Source organism: Geospiza fortis, unplaced genomic scaffold (genome assembly GCF_000277835.1).
Source record: "Geospiza fortis unplaced genomic scaffold, GeoFor_1.0 scaffold53, whole genome shotgun sequence".
NCBI lineage: Eukaryota > Metazoa > Chordata > Aves > Passeriformes > Thraupidae > Geospiza > Geospiza fortis.
In genome coordinates, this window is record NW_005054305.1 from 2,715,731 (window position 1) to 2,731,425 (window position 15,695).

General features: G+C 40.0%; 1 protein-coding gene across 1 annotated transcript in view; it reads left to right on the top strand.

Annotated features, from left to right (window-relative positions):
- The window catches only part of LAMA3 (laminin subunit alpha 3), a 100,984-nt gene that overhangs the window by 66,367 nt on the left and 18,922 nt on the right, over window positions 1-15,695 (top strand). The window contains exons 42-53 of the mRNA XM_031066606.1: window positions 2,784-2,893; window positions 4,692-4,772; window positions 6,123-6,229; window positions 8,934-8,984; window positions 9,351-9,502; window positions 10,042-10,152; window positions 10,251-10,362; window positions 10,960-11,127; window positions 12,267-12,463; window positions 13,198-13,314; window positions 13,809-13,960; window positions 15,243-15,384. Coding sequence (XP_030922466.1) covers window positions 2,784-2,893; window positions 4,692-4,772; window positions 6,123-6,229; window positions 8,934-8,984; window positions 9,351-9,502; window positions 10,042-10,152; window positions 10,251-10,362; window positions 10,960-11,127; window positions 12,267-12,463; window positions 13,198-13,314; window positions 13,809-13,960; window positions 15,243-15,384 — 1,500 coding nt within the window. The remainder of the gene's footprint in view (window positions 1-2,783; window positions 2,894-4,691; window positions 4,773-6,122; window positions 6,230-8,933; window positions 8,985-9,350; window positions 9,503-10,041; window positions 10,153-10,250; window positions 10,363-10,959; window positions 11,128-12,266; window positions 12,464-13,197; window positions 13,315-13,808; window positions 13,961-15,242; window positions 15,385-15,695) is intronic.

Sequence of the window (15,695 nt, forward strand, 5' to 3'; positions counted from 1 at the left end):
GTTGCTTTAAAGAAAACTATAAACCAATTCAGCACATTCTGGGAGATGACTTACAGGCTGCTGCTTTGGAGGGGCAGGGCAGGCTGTGACAGGAAAGTGCTGCGGCACAGCAAGAGAGATCAAGAAGTTTCACTTCAGATTAGAGTTACGAAGGCAAATATTACTTTCACCTCATAAAGTATGTGATTTAGGTTTTTCTTTATCCTGTCCTTCTCACAGCTGGATTAACTTTCAGATAGGTAAGCTAAATCAGCCCTTTGTCCTGGGCAGGCAAAGTCATCCAGAATAATGTGGTGAAAAATGAAAGCCCTGAGGGCCTTTATTTCCATTGTGAACTTCTGCCTAACCAAGAGCAAGTTTGTCTCTCTGTAGAGGAGCCATGGGACAAAAACCTGACATGGTGCAGAGAAGACAAGGAGGCTTCCCATTCCTACTTGTGTAGCCATCAAGTTCCACATCCAAAGTGCAAAGCTTGTTCACTTGGCCTCCTGCTCCTCACCTGGAGCCCCAGACCTGAGTACCTACATTTGTCAGAGTCTCTCCAGTGACAGCCTCCAGAGGAGGCTTTGTGAGGGAGGACAGGCCCAGGCTGGCTCCTTCCCCTGTGCAGCAGCAGCACAGCCCTCCCTGGCTCAGGCAGTCGCTTTCCCGCTGCTGCATGCTGGTGGAAGGAGAGGAGTGCACTGCCATGCTGCTGGAAGAGGGGAACAATGGAGGGCAGGGGGAGGTGGAGAAAAATGAAGACCTTGGTTCTCATGTGAAGGGAAAAAGCATTTCTCTGCCATTAATCAGGCTTTTTGTCCTCGTGGTCCCTGCCCTTCCTCCTGGAAGGCACATTCCCTCAGCAGCAGCATGGTGCTGAGACTTGCTGATCCCATGGCATGTTGCTTCATGTCACGGAGCCCCACGTGTTTGACGTAACGTCGGTGGCTCTGTTGTAGCCCTGACACACTGCTCTGACTGCCTGGTACTATATGGGGGCATATGGAGTCAGCTGGAAGTTCTCCTTTAGAGTTTGCAATATTTGACGGCTCCAGGGTTATCTCTGACCCTCTAAAACTTGAAGGAAGACCCATGAGGGAGTTACTGCTCTAGCTTCATTGCACTGTGCCTAGGGAGTTCCAACCTTTATATGCCATGTAGCTAGAGGACAGCATGGCACATTTAGGGTGGCTTATATGTGAAATAGCTGAAATTTGCTTTGCAATTACAGAATTGCTTCAGTTTCTATAGACAGAGTGAGCAAAACACAAAGCCAGGGGATAACCTTGTGGGAGGAGGTTGCTCTAAGATGAAACCAGCATATTTTAAATACGTCTCTTCTACTCTTTTTGCAGTTGAGTTTATTATTCAAGATTATGAAAATTGACAGTAATTTTTCAGAAACAGGTTCTGAATTTTCTGTTAGGCTTTTGCAGGAACATATCACCAGCTTTTATAGAGGCCGCATTTTAAAATGGTTTCTTTTGCAAATATAGTGCCTTTGGGATATTTGATGTTTAACTTCATGTCAGATGGCTCATACGGGAACTGGGGCTTCTCCTGTTCTTAACCAGAACCTTTTATCAATGAGCCACAGTTACAGTTCTTTAACCAAAATGAAAACAAATTAGGAATTTACCACCTGAGGGGTGAGCTTGTGGTTGAGAGAATCTGGTGTGAAGAAATGTGAAGGAGAATGGAGTTTTAGTGGAGATGGGAGTGACAGAGCTGCTTCTCATTTGTAGGGAAAAACACCCCTCTTCTGCCAGTCATGGTAGTAGGGTCTTCAAACATAGCCCTGAGCCACTGAGGTCCCTGAAATGGAAGCATAGTTTGCTCAGTGACTGCTTCCAGCTGATTTCCCACTTTCTTTTTTCCATGTTTTGCTCTGTTAGTAAGCCTTCAGCTCTGTAGGACATTGATCAGTCTGTTGCACAGAAGACAAACAGTTGTAGAACTTGGGAGTGTGAATGCTGTTAGTCATTTGATATTTTTCTTATGGCTGCTTATGTATTTTTATGCTGCTTATGTATTTGAGCAGCTTCTATTTTAAATTAACAGCACTTTAGGTAATGCAAAGGCAACTTCCTTATTCTGTACCCATAAAATATAAACGTATGACAATTAGGCAGCACTAGAATTAAGAATGTTTCTAAACCAAGATACAATTCCCAACAATTTTATCATGGGAAAAAGGGTCAGCTGCATCAGTTTCAATAGTATTCTTTGCTTTTGCTTTCTATTATTTATTCCAGTTACTACAGAAAAATACAAGTAACACATACACTGGAGAAACTACATGAAATTCAATTCTGGTCTGAATCTACTACATGAAACAATTTTTGTATTTATTTAATGAGATTTTTAAAGGAATGTACTTGGGCTCAATTGATTGCATGCTTTTAGATGGTATCTGCCTTCTAAGTAGTGTTAAGATGCAAAATTTAAAGTTTTATATAAATGTAGTGACTTTTAATTGTAATATGAAGACAGAGAAAGAGCATTAATGGAATGCTCCTTTACTAACTATGAATCTGGCTGAGTTTCTTTAAAAATATGTTTAATTCAACTTATTTATCTGTTGCTTTTCCACAAGAGGAAGGAAATTGTGCATTGTACAGTTAGAAAATGGACTGAAATTGTTCTGTCCTGGCTGTGAAGGCAGTTTGGCAAAAAATGCTTGCTTATATGGAAGAAAAAGAGCATATTCTCCAAGTAAATAGGCTGTATTTTTTAAATAATAGTAAAGCCATATTGAGTGTTAAAGCACTGCTAAATGTCTTGCTCATTTCCTTTCCAAGGACTGTCAGTACAATACTGCTGGGGAGAAATGTGAGCACTGTAAAGATGGTTATTTTGGAGATGCCACTCAAGGTTCCTGCCGGGAATGCCCTTGCCCATATACAAACAGGTACAGTAAAAGTTTGTAAGAAGAGTCAAGCAGGGGAGGGGGAAAAAAATGAGGGAGAGAGAAAAAAAATCCCAAAGCCCCAACTCTGCTACCATAGGAATATAATGATCTTCTTCTCTGTTCTTATGTTGAGAGCTTGGTGGTCTGTCTCACAGCATTGCCTTTTTTAATAAGCTGAATATTCCAATTCTCATTCAGATCCTGAACTTCAGAGACACACTGCTCATAGCCCTGGGGAGACCCAGACAGTAGAAGTGGGCTTTTTTTCAAAGCCACCAGTACTTCTTTCTCCTTATAGTGAGAAATCTGCAGTGAGGTCTTCTCCCTTACTGGGCACGTCCAGAATCCTTCTTTTTTACTGGAATGCAAGATGTTTAGCACCATTACTCTGGCTAGGAGATAAGAGAAAACAGTGAAACAAGCCTTTTATAGGAATTCAGAAAAATTATTAAGATGCAAAAATAATATTAAAACATTTAAGGTCTTAAGCACATATCTAGAACTCTAAAAGAGTATGATTGCTTTTCCTGTCAAAGTTCTATTTGAAGTGCAAACATATTGAGATGAAACGTGAAGAAATGAAACTTACTTGTATCTAATAAGGTTGCCAGGCTTTTAGAACTGAGCAGTTTATTGCATTTTAAATGCATGGTATGTTTAGCCAGACTGTCATCATTGGTCACTTCTAAACCATGGTAAATAAAATCAAATTTTAAAAAAACCAGACAAACCCTAAGCTATAAATTGCTAAAGGCACCACATGGTATTTGCCAGGTGCATTAGCACACACCACATAACCTTAAGTAGGAGATTTACACCACCAGACAATAGACAGGTTTATCATTTATCAGAGAACTCTCTGATAGATCTGGTTTTGACAGCCTCTTCTGCAGGTGCTTGCCTGAGGCTGACTGAACATGTTTTTAGTCATCGTTTGCCTTCAGAGCTCTGAAATATCTAGGGAGACCATAAACCTGTGCAGTTTCATAACTACAGATTAGGGTGTTGAATATCATTCTTGACATAGGAAATGCACCCCACCTGGCATTACTGGAGTTGAGAGTTTTCCATCCAGTCAAATTCCAGTAATTCTTAGTGCAGACCTCTCTCTTTGATACACAGACTTTCTTTATCCAATACTTTAAAAAATGAAAATAGCCCTGCTATTTCGTTTCATTTTCAAAAAATGAAACATGGCCCTGTTTCACCTCCTGCCTTCTCCTTCACAAACATTGAACTTTGAATCTAGACAAATCTGCTTGAAAGAGCAGAGAAAAAAGTTCATTGTGTTAACCACATCCTTGGGATTCCAAAAATTGTGCACAACTCTACTTTGCCTTGGTTAAAAAATGCCTTAATAACACTAGCTATGTAAAAATATCCTTTAATGCTCTCATCCATTGAAAAGAAAAGAAAAAAGGTGTATAAACATGAGGAAATATCTGTCTGGCACAAGCTATTGGTTCTTGCCTACCAAGATAAAATAGCTACCCAGACTTTGTTTTATGACATCACTATTAAGGTTTATTTTAGGAATTCCTTTGGGTAGTGAACTATTACACTCAGTCCACAGGGCCAGGAAATTAAAATTTTTTGAGTGTAAGGAAATGATTTGCACCAAAAAATATGAAACTTCAAAGAATTAGTCACAATAAATTATCTGGAGGCAATTAAATTATTTGAGAAATAATTTGGTGGTGTAAAAACTTTTTAATCTGAAAGTCATTAAACTGAACCTCTAGAGTGTCAAACCTATTTGATCATGTGCTCACAATAATATTTTTGCTTCTTCTCAAAGATTTGCAGTTGGCTGTGTGGCAAATGGTGAAGAAATCCAATGTCTCTGCAAAGAAGGCTACACTGGAGTTCGTTGTGAACGGTGAGTAACCTGTTTCTCAAAACCAAGAGTTTTGAGACATGATAAAAGGAGGGATGTCTGTACTGGGACAGATGCATGTGGACATATGGACATGCACCTATGCACAATATGTATGTCCATAAGGAGTAGCTATCTATATAAACAGCTGCTGAAGAGTGGTGCTGTGGTATAATTCCAGTCACAAACCCAATGCTTCCTGGGGAAATGTAAGCAATTCTCCACAGACTACTGACTGTACCATTTTTACCAAAAAGAAGTGTCTGCCTCTTTGCTGAAGTGCCCTGTACCTTGCCTCATCCTGCAGTCTGCTAATAATGACTCCCTCTTATTTCACCCCTTTTCAAGTTAAAAACATTTTCCCCTTTCCTCCAGTGTGTACCATGGTGCCTCAATGGTCTTACCCAACAGCAAGCATTTAGCACCATACCCTTCATCCCAAGTCATTCTGGTGTGCTCCTCATTTGGCAATTACACCCACCAGGCTGAAGCCATCTCTTTTGCTGGAACCTTGCAGCAGTCTGGTAAAGCAAGAGAGGAACAGCATGGCAGTTTCAGGCAGGCAGTGGAACCAATTTCACTGAGTTTCAAATCCAGAGGGAACTGAAGTGTAATGGAGTGGTGTTGTCTGGTTTGGAAATTTGAGGCTAAGTCATGATGTCACATCTGAAGACAGGACCTGCAGTAGGACCTGGTCTTGTCCTCCAAGACTTGTGCCTTTGACCCTGTCTAATCTGTGGGCTGTAGTTATTTTCTGTTCCAGGTGTAGCTGTACCTCAGCTGCTCATCATGGCCCTTTGATCCTGCATTATCCCCCTTGTAGGTCTTACCACAGAGTGACTTCTAGGAATGAATGATGTGAACAATGTACTTTACCTTTAAAATATTTAGAAATCAGACTGCTTTGCTGGCAGGAGGCAAGAGAGGTATCACACAGCAGAAGGGTGATGATGTCATTCAGTGCTGTTGCAGTTGGAAATGTCAGCTGTGCTTGCAGTGTGATCCCCCTCAGTACATGTTTTGTGGTGGGATCACAGACCAGAATGGTATGGTTTGCTTGGTTAAGCCTTGTCAAATTCTTGTCAGATTAAGTGAATTATTCCTGCAAGAGCACTGTGGGAGTTCTTTTATTTTTAGAAAAAAATTCTGCAGCATTCACAAAGATATTTTTAGCATAGTGCAGAGGATACTGTAAACCAAAAATATATTATTTCTGTCTAAGTCAAGACATGAAATCAAAAGTTCTCGAAAGTTTCTTCAGGTGAATAACTGGGTTTTTACCTCAAGGGAAAGTATATTCCACAAAATTAGCTTCAACTATTTAATAAATATTACTTGTATCTCCTTATCTAGCTGTGCTCCTGGATATTTTGGAAATCCACAAACATATGAAGGCTTCTGTCAGAAATGTAACTGTAATAATAATGGACAGCTGGCTAGCTGTGACCACCTGACTGGAGGTATGTGAGGGCCTGTGAATGAAGCATTGTTCTGAATGGAAGGGGGAGAATTGTTTTCTCTTTGGGAAGCAAAGAAAGAAAAGTAGGAAGGTACTTGGATAAGCTGAACTGAAAGAAAGATCTAGACTTACAAGACATGTAGATAATTTTTTTAGAAAATGTAAGATTTCCTAAAACACAACACCACAGTAATAGAAGGGCTGTCCATGAGTCATCAGGTTTAGCCTTCTAAATGGTTTTGTCCTGTATTTCCCTCCATAAATACTGCCAACTTTTTGTTTCTGTTTCATGGCAGTGTTTTTAAATATATCATGGTTCCTTTGTTGACAGGGTTAAATCATATCCTGCCAGTCTGTCGTACGGATTTAGGAAACTAAGCATCCTCAAAATGTCTTTTTAAAATGTCTTTTTTAAATGTATTTGGCACAGTTTAGTGAAATCTTCAGATTCTGCTTCAGGCACTGCTGTCTTAGTTATCCAAGCTTGCTGCATTTGCAATGGAAGTTAGAACCTGACTCAGGAGGCTCTTTTATAAATCCTGCTACACTGCTCTTCTAGCTAAAGCATTAATGATTTCCCAGAATCAGTCACACATGTACTTCACTACTAGTAAGCTCTTACATAATGCTATGGGCATAGGTTTGCTTTATCTATTAGAATTATGAGATAAAGAGCCTGATCTTACATTCCTCAGAATGTCTTTACCTTGATTCACCTCAGTCCCTTAGGATACTCCTTTATATTCAGAAATACAGAGGCCACTGCTTCTGAAATGTCCTTGATTCTCCCATATTTTCATTCACCAATAACATTTCACTTTTCCTTCCCTGTAGACAGATTTTCTTCTTCATATGTTAGCAAAGTTTCCAACTGATAACTCAAAATTTTTCTGTACTCTTAATTTCTCTGCACTGCTGTTCATCCTGCAGTCTAGTAACTGCAAGGAACCCATTGTCTGTCCTTGGCCCCAGAAATCAGAAAAACAGCAGGTGATGTGAACTGCTGTAGGCAGCTGGTGCAATTTTTCAATAGTTTGCTCCCATTTCATATTTAATCATTGAAGTAATACATCTCTATTATACTTTCTATGGAACAGATCCAAGCAGTGTTTGATGTTTTATCATTCCTTTCTTTTTTGAAGCAACAGTTTGCCAGGACAAACTAATCCGTAGGGCAATATTCAACAAGCCAGTTTGTTTTCCTCCAACTACACCTCCTGATCAGCATTAGTGCCTTTCTCAGCATTAGGAATAAACCCCTCTGTGATCATTGGCACAGCATGTTCTAGCAGGTTCCCTTTGCATGATGTTCGGTGCTTGGCCAGCACTTCACCATTTCTTGGCTGATGTTGTTGGTGCACAAGCTGTAATAATAGTTTTATTTAATTGGTACTTCACAGTGACAGCTGAAATGTGCTTGCTGTTAGCTGAACTACACAACAGCAGAACTGCAGGGATGTCTGAATTTTGGAGGAATTTCCTTCATTCCCTTAAAAACACATTCTTTATGATTTGTCTCCTTCTGGCAGCAGTAATCACTACCAACCCTGTTTAACTTCCCGATGACTTAATGTGCAAGTGCCAAAGGAAATGGCACAGCTAGGCAGTTTGTTCCAGGCTGTTTCATGCTGCTGGTAAAGTTCAGGTCCAATTTTATCACTGTATCCTCTCACAAGCTGCAAGCTGTTGATGACTCTTGACAGTGGCAGCCTATACTGAGTGCATCATTTTCCCTTAGAGTAAATGACATAGAATCATTAAGGTCGGCAAAAGACTTTCAAGATCTCAGGTTCAATCTTTGACTAAGATGTGTGGCCCTTTTCATTTTCAAGAGGAGATGACAGCTTGGCAGTGGGACCAAGCCTGTAAAAGGAACTCGGACATCAAGATGGGGAGATTCCTTCCTATATGATGACATTTTAAGGAGCCAGTTCCTCTCCTGTATCCTAGAAGTTAGTATCCTAGGATGTTACTCCACATGCACCTGGAGACTGTTAAGCTTCTCATTACAGGGTTTGTAAAAACCAAACAAAAGAGTGCATTGGACAGGAAATCACCTGTGCTGGCTTGTTGGAAAGTCTGAGGGCAATGTTTGTTATATATGACCTGCATCTGTGGTCCAAGCTGCTTGCCTTGTCTTACGTATGGCGCCTCCATCCATGCACACACACTGTGGATCTCTCTCAAGCTTGATGAATACCTTAATCTTGCAAGCTATGGCTGGCATGAGGGAAGGCCATAAATATTTCTCAGTTCTTTGTGGGTAATACATTCTTTGGGGAATGACAACCTGTGGTTTGAACCTGGATACTGAAGTAGATAAAGGGGTTTGAACCTATGTCCTGGGTGAAGTGCTTTAACAATATAATCTTGTCTCCAAACCTGGTGGTGTTATTCTAGGCAAATTCTAGCAGTACATTTGAGAGGGTCTTCTGCTGCTATCCAATTAGCATATATTGTGGGATTACAGTAGGTTTCCTTTGAGGGATGGAAAAGGTGTTGCTTTCATCAAGGCATTAGTGGCAGTTGAATGTTCTGGCATGCTTAAGCCTTCTGAGCATTTCAGCTCATTCACAGTGGGTATGCATTTATGAAAGGACAGCATCACATTTTAATGGCTGCCAAACACGAAAAATTAGGGAAAAAATGCAATAGTATTTCCATAAGGAGACTTTGGTTACTAATAACTAACCTTGTGATTTCAGAGTGTTTCAATAATGAACCAAAAGATGTGGATCCCAATGAAGATTGTGACGGTGAGTGATAAAATAGAACTACACTTGGATTACTTTCAGCTGGCTCTGAATAGGTACTGCTGACTCTTTTAAGGGTGACATAGTTTAAAAAGGACTGAGATATCCTGTAATGAATGTTTTAAAAGCAAGTATTCAACCAGATACTTGGAAAAATGATTAAAGTCATCTAATCAGGTGTAAATGGAACCTCCTCCTTACTTCTGACTTAAGTCACTTTCCTTAATGCTGCAGGCTTTGTTACCTTTGTTCTTCTGACTACACCAGGTGACAAGCTTCAAAGCTTTTCCACCATTACTAATGTGTTCAGTTGAATGTTCTCTGTGTAAAATATCAAGGATATGTATTGATTTCCACTGCTCCCTCCAGCCTGTGACAGCTGTGTGATTACACTGCTGAAGGATTTGAGCACAATAGGTGATGAGCTTCAGCTCATCAAGTCTCAGCTGCAGAATGTCCATGCAAGTACCCACACTCTGGAGCAGATGAGAGACCTGGAAACACGCATCAAGGACTTGAAGGTAGGCACACAGAAACACAGAAAAGTGGATTTCAGATTAAGTGGATAGACAATGAACCCAGGAACCTTTGCCATAGTTTTGTCACATGCATCAGCCCTGGATTCCAAATGCCAGATGCTGGCAGCACTGGGCTTCACCTGTTAGAAAGTAGCTGTGGTTTCCATGTCATGCTCTAAAACAGAATCAGTATCTCTGCATTTTCTGAGGCCTGCTCCCTTTGGAAGTTATACCTCCGAGGTGTCCCTTGAGTTATGTCTTTTTCAAGCACTTCATGTCTCTGCATTACCAAAAACCCCCAACATTCCACTTGCCATTACCAAAATTCATTCTAAAAAAATGTGCTTTGGTTGGAATAGCAGTTGCTATACTCCCAGATAAAACCCTCAGGTTTTCCTTCCTCAGGAAGGAATTGTTCACTTTTCATATCAGTAATTCTGTTTTTATTTGCCTTGGGTGAAGATTTAATCCAGCGAAATTTTTGCTTTTTGTCTGCTGTGCAGTGGGTGACTTTTTGGATTCATTTTTTCCTTTCTTTGCAGGTCTTATTGAACAATTACCGTTCTGTTGTTCATAATCAAGGCTCTAAGGTAGATGAGTTGGAGTCAGAATTCGTTAAACTAGATCGTGATGTAAATGCTCTCCAGGAAAAGGTGACTTACCAAATCAATTTAAAAGTACATGTCTCCTGACTATGTGTTAGCATGCTGTATCCAGATACTTTTAATCTAATAGTTTTTTTCCTTGCTAGGCTGAAATGAACTACAAAGAAGCTGAGAGATTATTTGACAATTTTGGCCAAACTCATCAGAAAGGAAAGGATTTGGTTTCACAAATACAAGTAGTGGTCAACAACATACGAGGTAAAAAATAATTTCTACCTCATGTTTTGCCTTATAGCATCTTTTCAGCTTATTTACAATATTCTTAATTACACATAAGAGGTTTTCTTAGAAAACAACTTTGTAAATCAGAATTTAGTCATGGCTGTAGTATTCACTCTTCCTATTAGAAATCTAATATATAACGTTAGTTTAGGACCCTACCTTCCCTATGAAGTGAAAAGGGACAGAGAAGATTCACTACAGACATTTCAAGCAACAAATTTTGACTATCCTAGACTTGAAGAGTATTTCAAGTCTAACTCTTTTTTGGGTTGTTATCATGGGCTCTTTGAAGTTAGAAGCTTAAAATTATTGCTGTGAACTTGGTCATTTGGGACAAATTTCAAGGCCAATGCCATCTTGCTCTCTCTGGTTGTGTGTCATGGGATACTTTTCATCTTAATAGAATTAATGGAAAGTGGATCAGTTGCATTAAGGAAAAAATAAGACGTGCCTATTCCTGAATTCATTAACGAAGCAGATCCATCTCAGAGAAGATGTTGGCCCCATCATTTGGGAATTTTGTATAGGCTTAAGCATATCCTGTTTTTAACTTTGGCAGTGCTTTTCTTTCAGTGCTCCTGGAACAGGTAGCTGGCACAAACGCAGAAGGGAACAGCCTGCCCCTGGGAGATGCCTCTGAGGAGCTGGCCGAAGCGCAGCGCATGATGGCCGAGATGCGGAGCCGCAACTTCGGCCAGCTTCAGGCTGAGGCAGAGAAGGAGCGGACGGAAGCTCAGCGCTGTAAGTGCTGCTTCTCTCAGCTTCTGACTTTCTGGAAAGATCAGTCTTAAGTCTGAAGAATTATTGATTGAGTTGGAGTAGAGGGAGCGGCCTTTTGCAGTGTATCCCTGGGATTTGAAGCTGTTGTAAGTCAAGAGGAAAGTGGTTGTTCTGGAGGGGATTTAAGGGCATTTTTAGTGTGTTATGGAAGAAAATGGGTTGAGCTGGGGAAGAAACCCAGTAGATCCTCCTTTTGTAGCTAGATCAATCTCAGTAAAATAAAGATGTAGCCAATCCTAAAACACTTATGCAATACTTCTGTGTATTGTAAGAGGCAGTGGTGCACAGAGTTATTTAAGAGGAATTGCATGTTTAATTTAACAACAGATTTTCAGAAGTTGCTAGAGTAGTCCAAGGGCCAAGTCATACAAGGACGAGGAAGTTCAGGAGTTCTAGTTGCACTAGTTGTATTCCCTCTCATGTTCTCTGCAACTGTTTGACTGGGACATTCAGAAACTTGATTCCAGACAGTGAAGACACCAAGGAAAGTTGCAGGCTTATCTCCAAACCAGGGGCATAGAGGAGGAATGTGGAATATGAATGTCACCCATATGAGTGACAGGTAATTTCCATCAACCTTGAGCATTGATACCTACCTCTGAGTGACTCTTCTGTATTCTATTTTGTCAGCAGTGAAATGGGCATCCTAAAGAGTGTGATTAATTTGACATATTTTGTGTTCCTATATTCTTTGAAATTAAATGTGTTCATATCTCTCCATTGATTGTAGAGGGGGCTTTGATAATTAGTGCAGTTGTGGATGTTTACATTGTAGATGAAATTGTTGATGAAATTATGTTAGTTTTCATATAAAAAAGAAAATTAGTATTTTCAGATCAGGATCATCCTTACTTAATTAAGAGAACATTTATCTGTGTTCTGTGTCTGCGACAGCAAACTAGTGAGCAGATTTGATCCAGTGAGATGCTGAATAGTATCTTTGCTATAGCAGCACTGAAATTAGCATTGCAGAAGATGCTCAGTTCACACAAGTACAGCTTTATAATCCCAAATGCCAAGGCATTTTTAATGAAGTTTGTTCCGCTCCCTTTCTTCTCTAAACAAAACTTTGCTTTCTGGTCCTGGTCCTGATATTGCAGTACTGGCACGTATTAAGAATGAACTACAGAAGTACCACCAAGAAAACCGTGGGCTTATTAAAGTTGTGAGGGATGCACTGAATGAATACAAATCCAAAATCACTGACCTTCGTGAAGCTCTGAACGATGCAACAGCTCAAGTCAAGCAGGCTGAAGGCTTAAACAGAGACAACACAGTTCTGTTAGAAGACATTAAGGTAATATTAGGCATCAGCAGAAAAAAAATTAAACCTCAGAAGATGATAAGTGGTTTTGGTTGCTGCTTTTGACCTCACAAAGTCAAGCAGCACTAATTCTTTATAGATTTTCTTCAGGGTCTCTTTCCATCTTCTGATGGGTGTGTGGACAGGTGTAAATGTGTATTCTGCTGCTTATGGTCTCTTTGTGTGACCAGAACAGTGCGACCAAGGCATAGCTCTGATGAGAGCAGGGAAGGACAGTCTCTTCCCAGCACTTCTTTCCAGCTGCCACTAGACCAAATTCCTGATGCTGATATACTTTTCATAGTAAGTTCTTCAAAGTATTTAGCTTTAACAGCCGTGAAAGATGGGAGCAAAAATGGGTGCAATACTGTTAAAGTATTTGGGATTAGTGTTCCACATAACAGCTTCTGAGGTCTCATCAGGACAAGGAACAGCTGTTATTACTGAGCAGTATTTGAATTTTAGAGCTGGTAAAAATAGTACAAGGAGTAAGTGTGTGCTGCAGGACATATTCTCTTGATTGTGGTCTTGTTGAAATGTATCACTGGTTTAGCACACTCATTTAATGAAAAAAAAGTGACTGTACCCTTGGTAAATCCTACTGCCAGCTAAACTAGGTTTGGGTTTGTTATTTTGTTGTGTTTTTTAATTTTGGTTTCAAGATATGGCTTTTCCTGCCCCTTTTCTTAACTCAATCACATGTTGTTCAACTTCTTATTTTTCCTCAGAAACGGATTGAAGAGACAAATGTGCAACAGAATGGTGTCCTGGATATTCTGAGCTCAGCTCAGTCTTCCCTGACACAAGCTAAGAGTGTACTTGGATTATTGCAAGAGAGCAAAGAGGTAAAGTTTAAGAGGAGGTTAAAAATCCCAGTATCTTTTTGGAGATGAGGCTTATCTGAGCCCATCAAGAAAGAAAGGATCCCACTGCCCATCCTGAATGCATAAAGATTCTGCCTGCCTGTGCAAGTTTCTGTAAGAGGAACTTGTTGGGGGCTGTGATGTGTCTGAGGAAGACACTGAGCTGCAGGTATCAGAATTTGGGAGAACATCTGTGAGAAGTACCATAAGCAATTGTACTATTCTTGTCTTTCTTTCTGGTTAACTGCTTTTAGCCACTGTCAGAGGGGCAAGATACTAGGCTCAAAGGGTCTTTGCTCTGACTCAGCTTTTATGTAATGGGTCTGGATGCAAAATGTAATGACTCCAGTAACCTGCAGAATAAGTTGGAAGGGAATGTTTTTCCCTTTGGTCTCCTCAGGTGTAAGGTTTGTGTAACATGGACAAAATGAAACATGTACAAATACAAATAAAATTATATCTTTTTAAAACCATAGGAATATGAAAGCCTGGCTGCTCAGCTGGATGGAGCAAGGAAGGACATGAATGAAAAAGTGGCAAATCTCTCATCAGCAAGCAAAGAACCACTGGTGGTGAGGGCCGAGGAGCATGCCAAATCTTTGCAAGATTTGGCCAAACAGCTGGAAGAGTATGTTGCCATTCCTGTAAATGAGTAACTATTTTTGTACAGAACAAAAAAGTGGTTGCAATGGTCTGTAATTTCACTTGCTTTTATAACTATTTGCAAAGCTAGAAAGAAATTAAGTTGGTCTCTTTCTGCTTCTTCATGATGTACAGAAGTTTTCTTTTTCTCCAAAAATCACATCTTCCTGTATTTTTCCTGTTTCTTTCTCCCCTAGAAGTGTGAACTCACCATAATACTGTTTTATACTACTGTGCTAACACTTCATTAACATCTTACTAGCAAGAGAAAATCCACATGTACAGAGTGGGAAGATGTTTAGCATATTTTTTATAGAGTTATTTCAGATACTCATACTCAGGGATGCTTATATGGTATCAAAGAATTGAGGCAAATAATTGTAATAAATGGCTGTCTTGGAAGTCTTCAGACATGCCTGCTCAGCACTATGGAGGAAAAGACCTCCATTGGTTTTCTCATCCTTCAAGAAATCTTCTAGAAAGGCAAAAACATTATAAACTAGATAGGAATCAAGTGTTTCTCTCTCCATTATTTGTGAGAGGGGTTTTGGAGGCCTTCTGTGATCCATCAGAACAAAATGAAAAAAAAAGTGATATCCTGATTTACTTTTTCCTGTACAAATTGCATTTTGTCATTGCACCAACTACAAAGTCTCAGAAAGTTAAATTCCAAAATACCTAACATGGCTGGAAAATTCTTGGGTAAAAAAACACATTTTCATTACTTTTTTTGTTAGTTTTCAGTGTGATTTTTTTTCATTTAAGAAGGCACTGTTCTCACAAATACAAGGCAGCTAGTACTGGACAGTTGTATAGTTCACAGGGAGTGGGTAGATGAGATTTTTGTCTGTTGTTTCTGATTCCAGAGCTGCTGTGCTGGTTCTTGGGGAAAACACAAAAGGTCTTGTAGTTGCTCAATGATCTGACATCTACAGTTCTCTGAATTCCTCTTAACTGAATGGTATTTGGAAGGCTGTGATTGAGGTGCCTTATTATTGACCATATGCTGTGGTGAATTCTCTCTGTCTTAATCATTTGAAGGCTGCTTTGGAGTCTCACAGCTGTGCTTTTCCATATGCCTGAACTTATCCTGTCTTCTGAAGAGTCTTTCCATGTTGGTCTATCTCCAAATTTGATTTTTTTTTGTAGAATGAGGCCACAGATCTAATTGAAAAAAAATACATTTTCTGTATTGGCGTTACTTAGAAAATACTGAATTCAGATCTGTTTGGAATCCATCTCACAGGCTTTCACCCTATTTCCCACAGGATAAAGAACAGTGCCAGGAAGGATGAGTTGGTAGGCTGTGCTGTGGAAGCTTCTACTGCCTATGACAATATTATTGGTGCCATCAAGGCAGCAGAGGAGGCAGCCAACCAAGCTGGGAAAGCAGCTGACTCAGCTTTATCAGTAAGTATCAGTAAGTGGCCAAATCACAATAAACTTGTTACAACCTTGGGTCTATTTTCTTTAACTATCTCAGAGGCCCCAAAATCAAACACACATGTGTCTTGGCATGCTTTATTTTTCTGTGGCCTTTTGTATGAGTTGCTGTTCTGCATGTTGCTTAATTAGTCTTGGCTCAGCACTAACCAGGCCAATTACTGCCTTTCTGATGGGACTGCCCATGTGAGTACTGACTGTTGCTTTCAGTGAAAAATAAAGAGCTCTTACAAGGCAAGCCTGGTAATCACTGCAGGTGATTTCAGGTATTCTCTTTT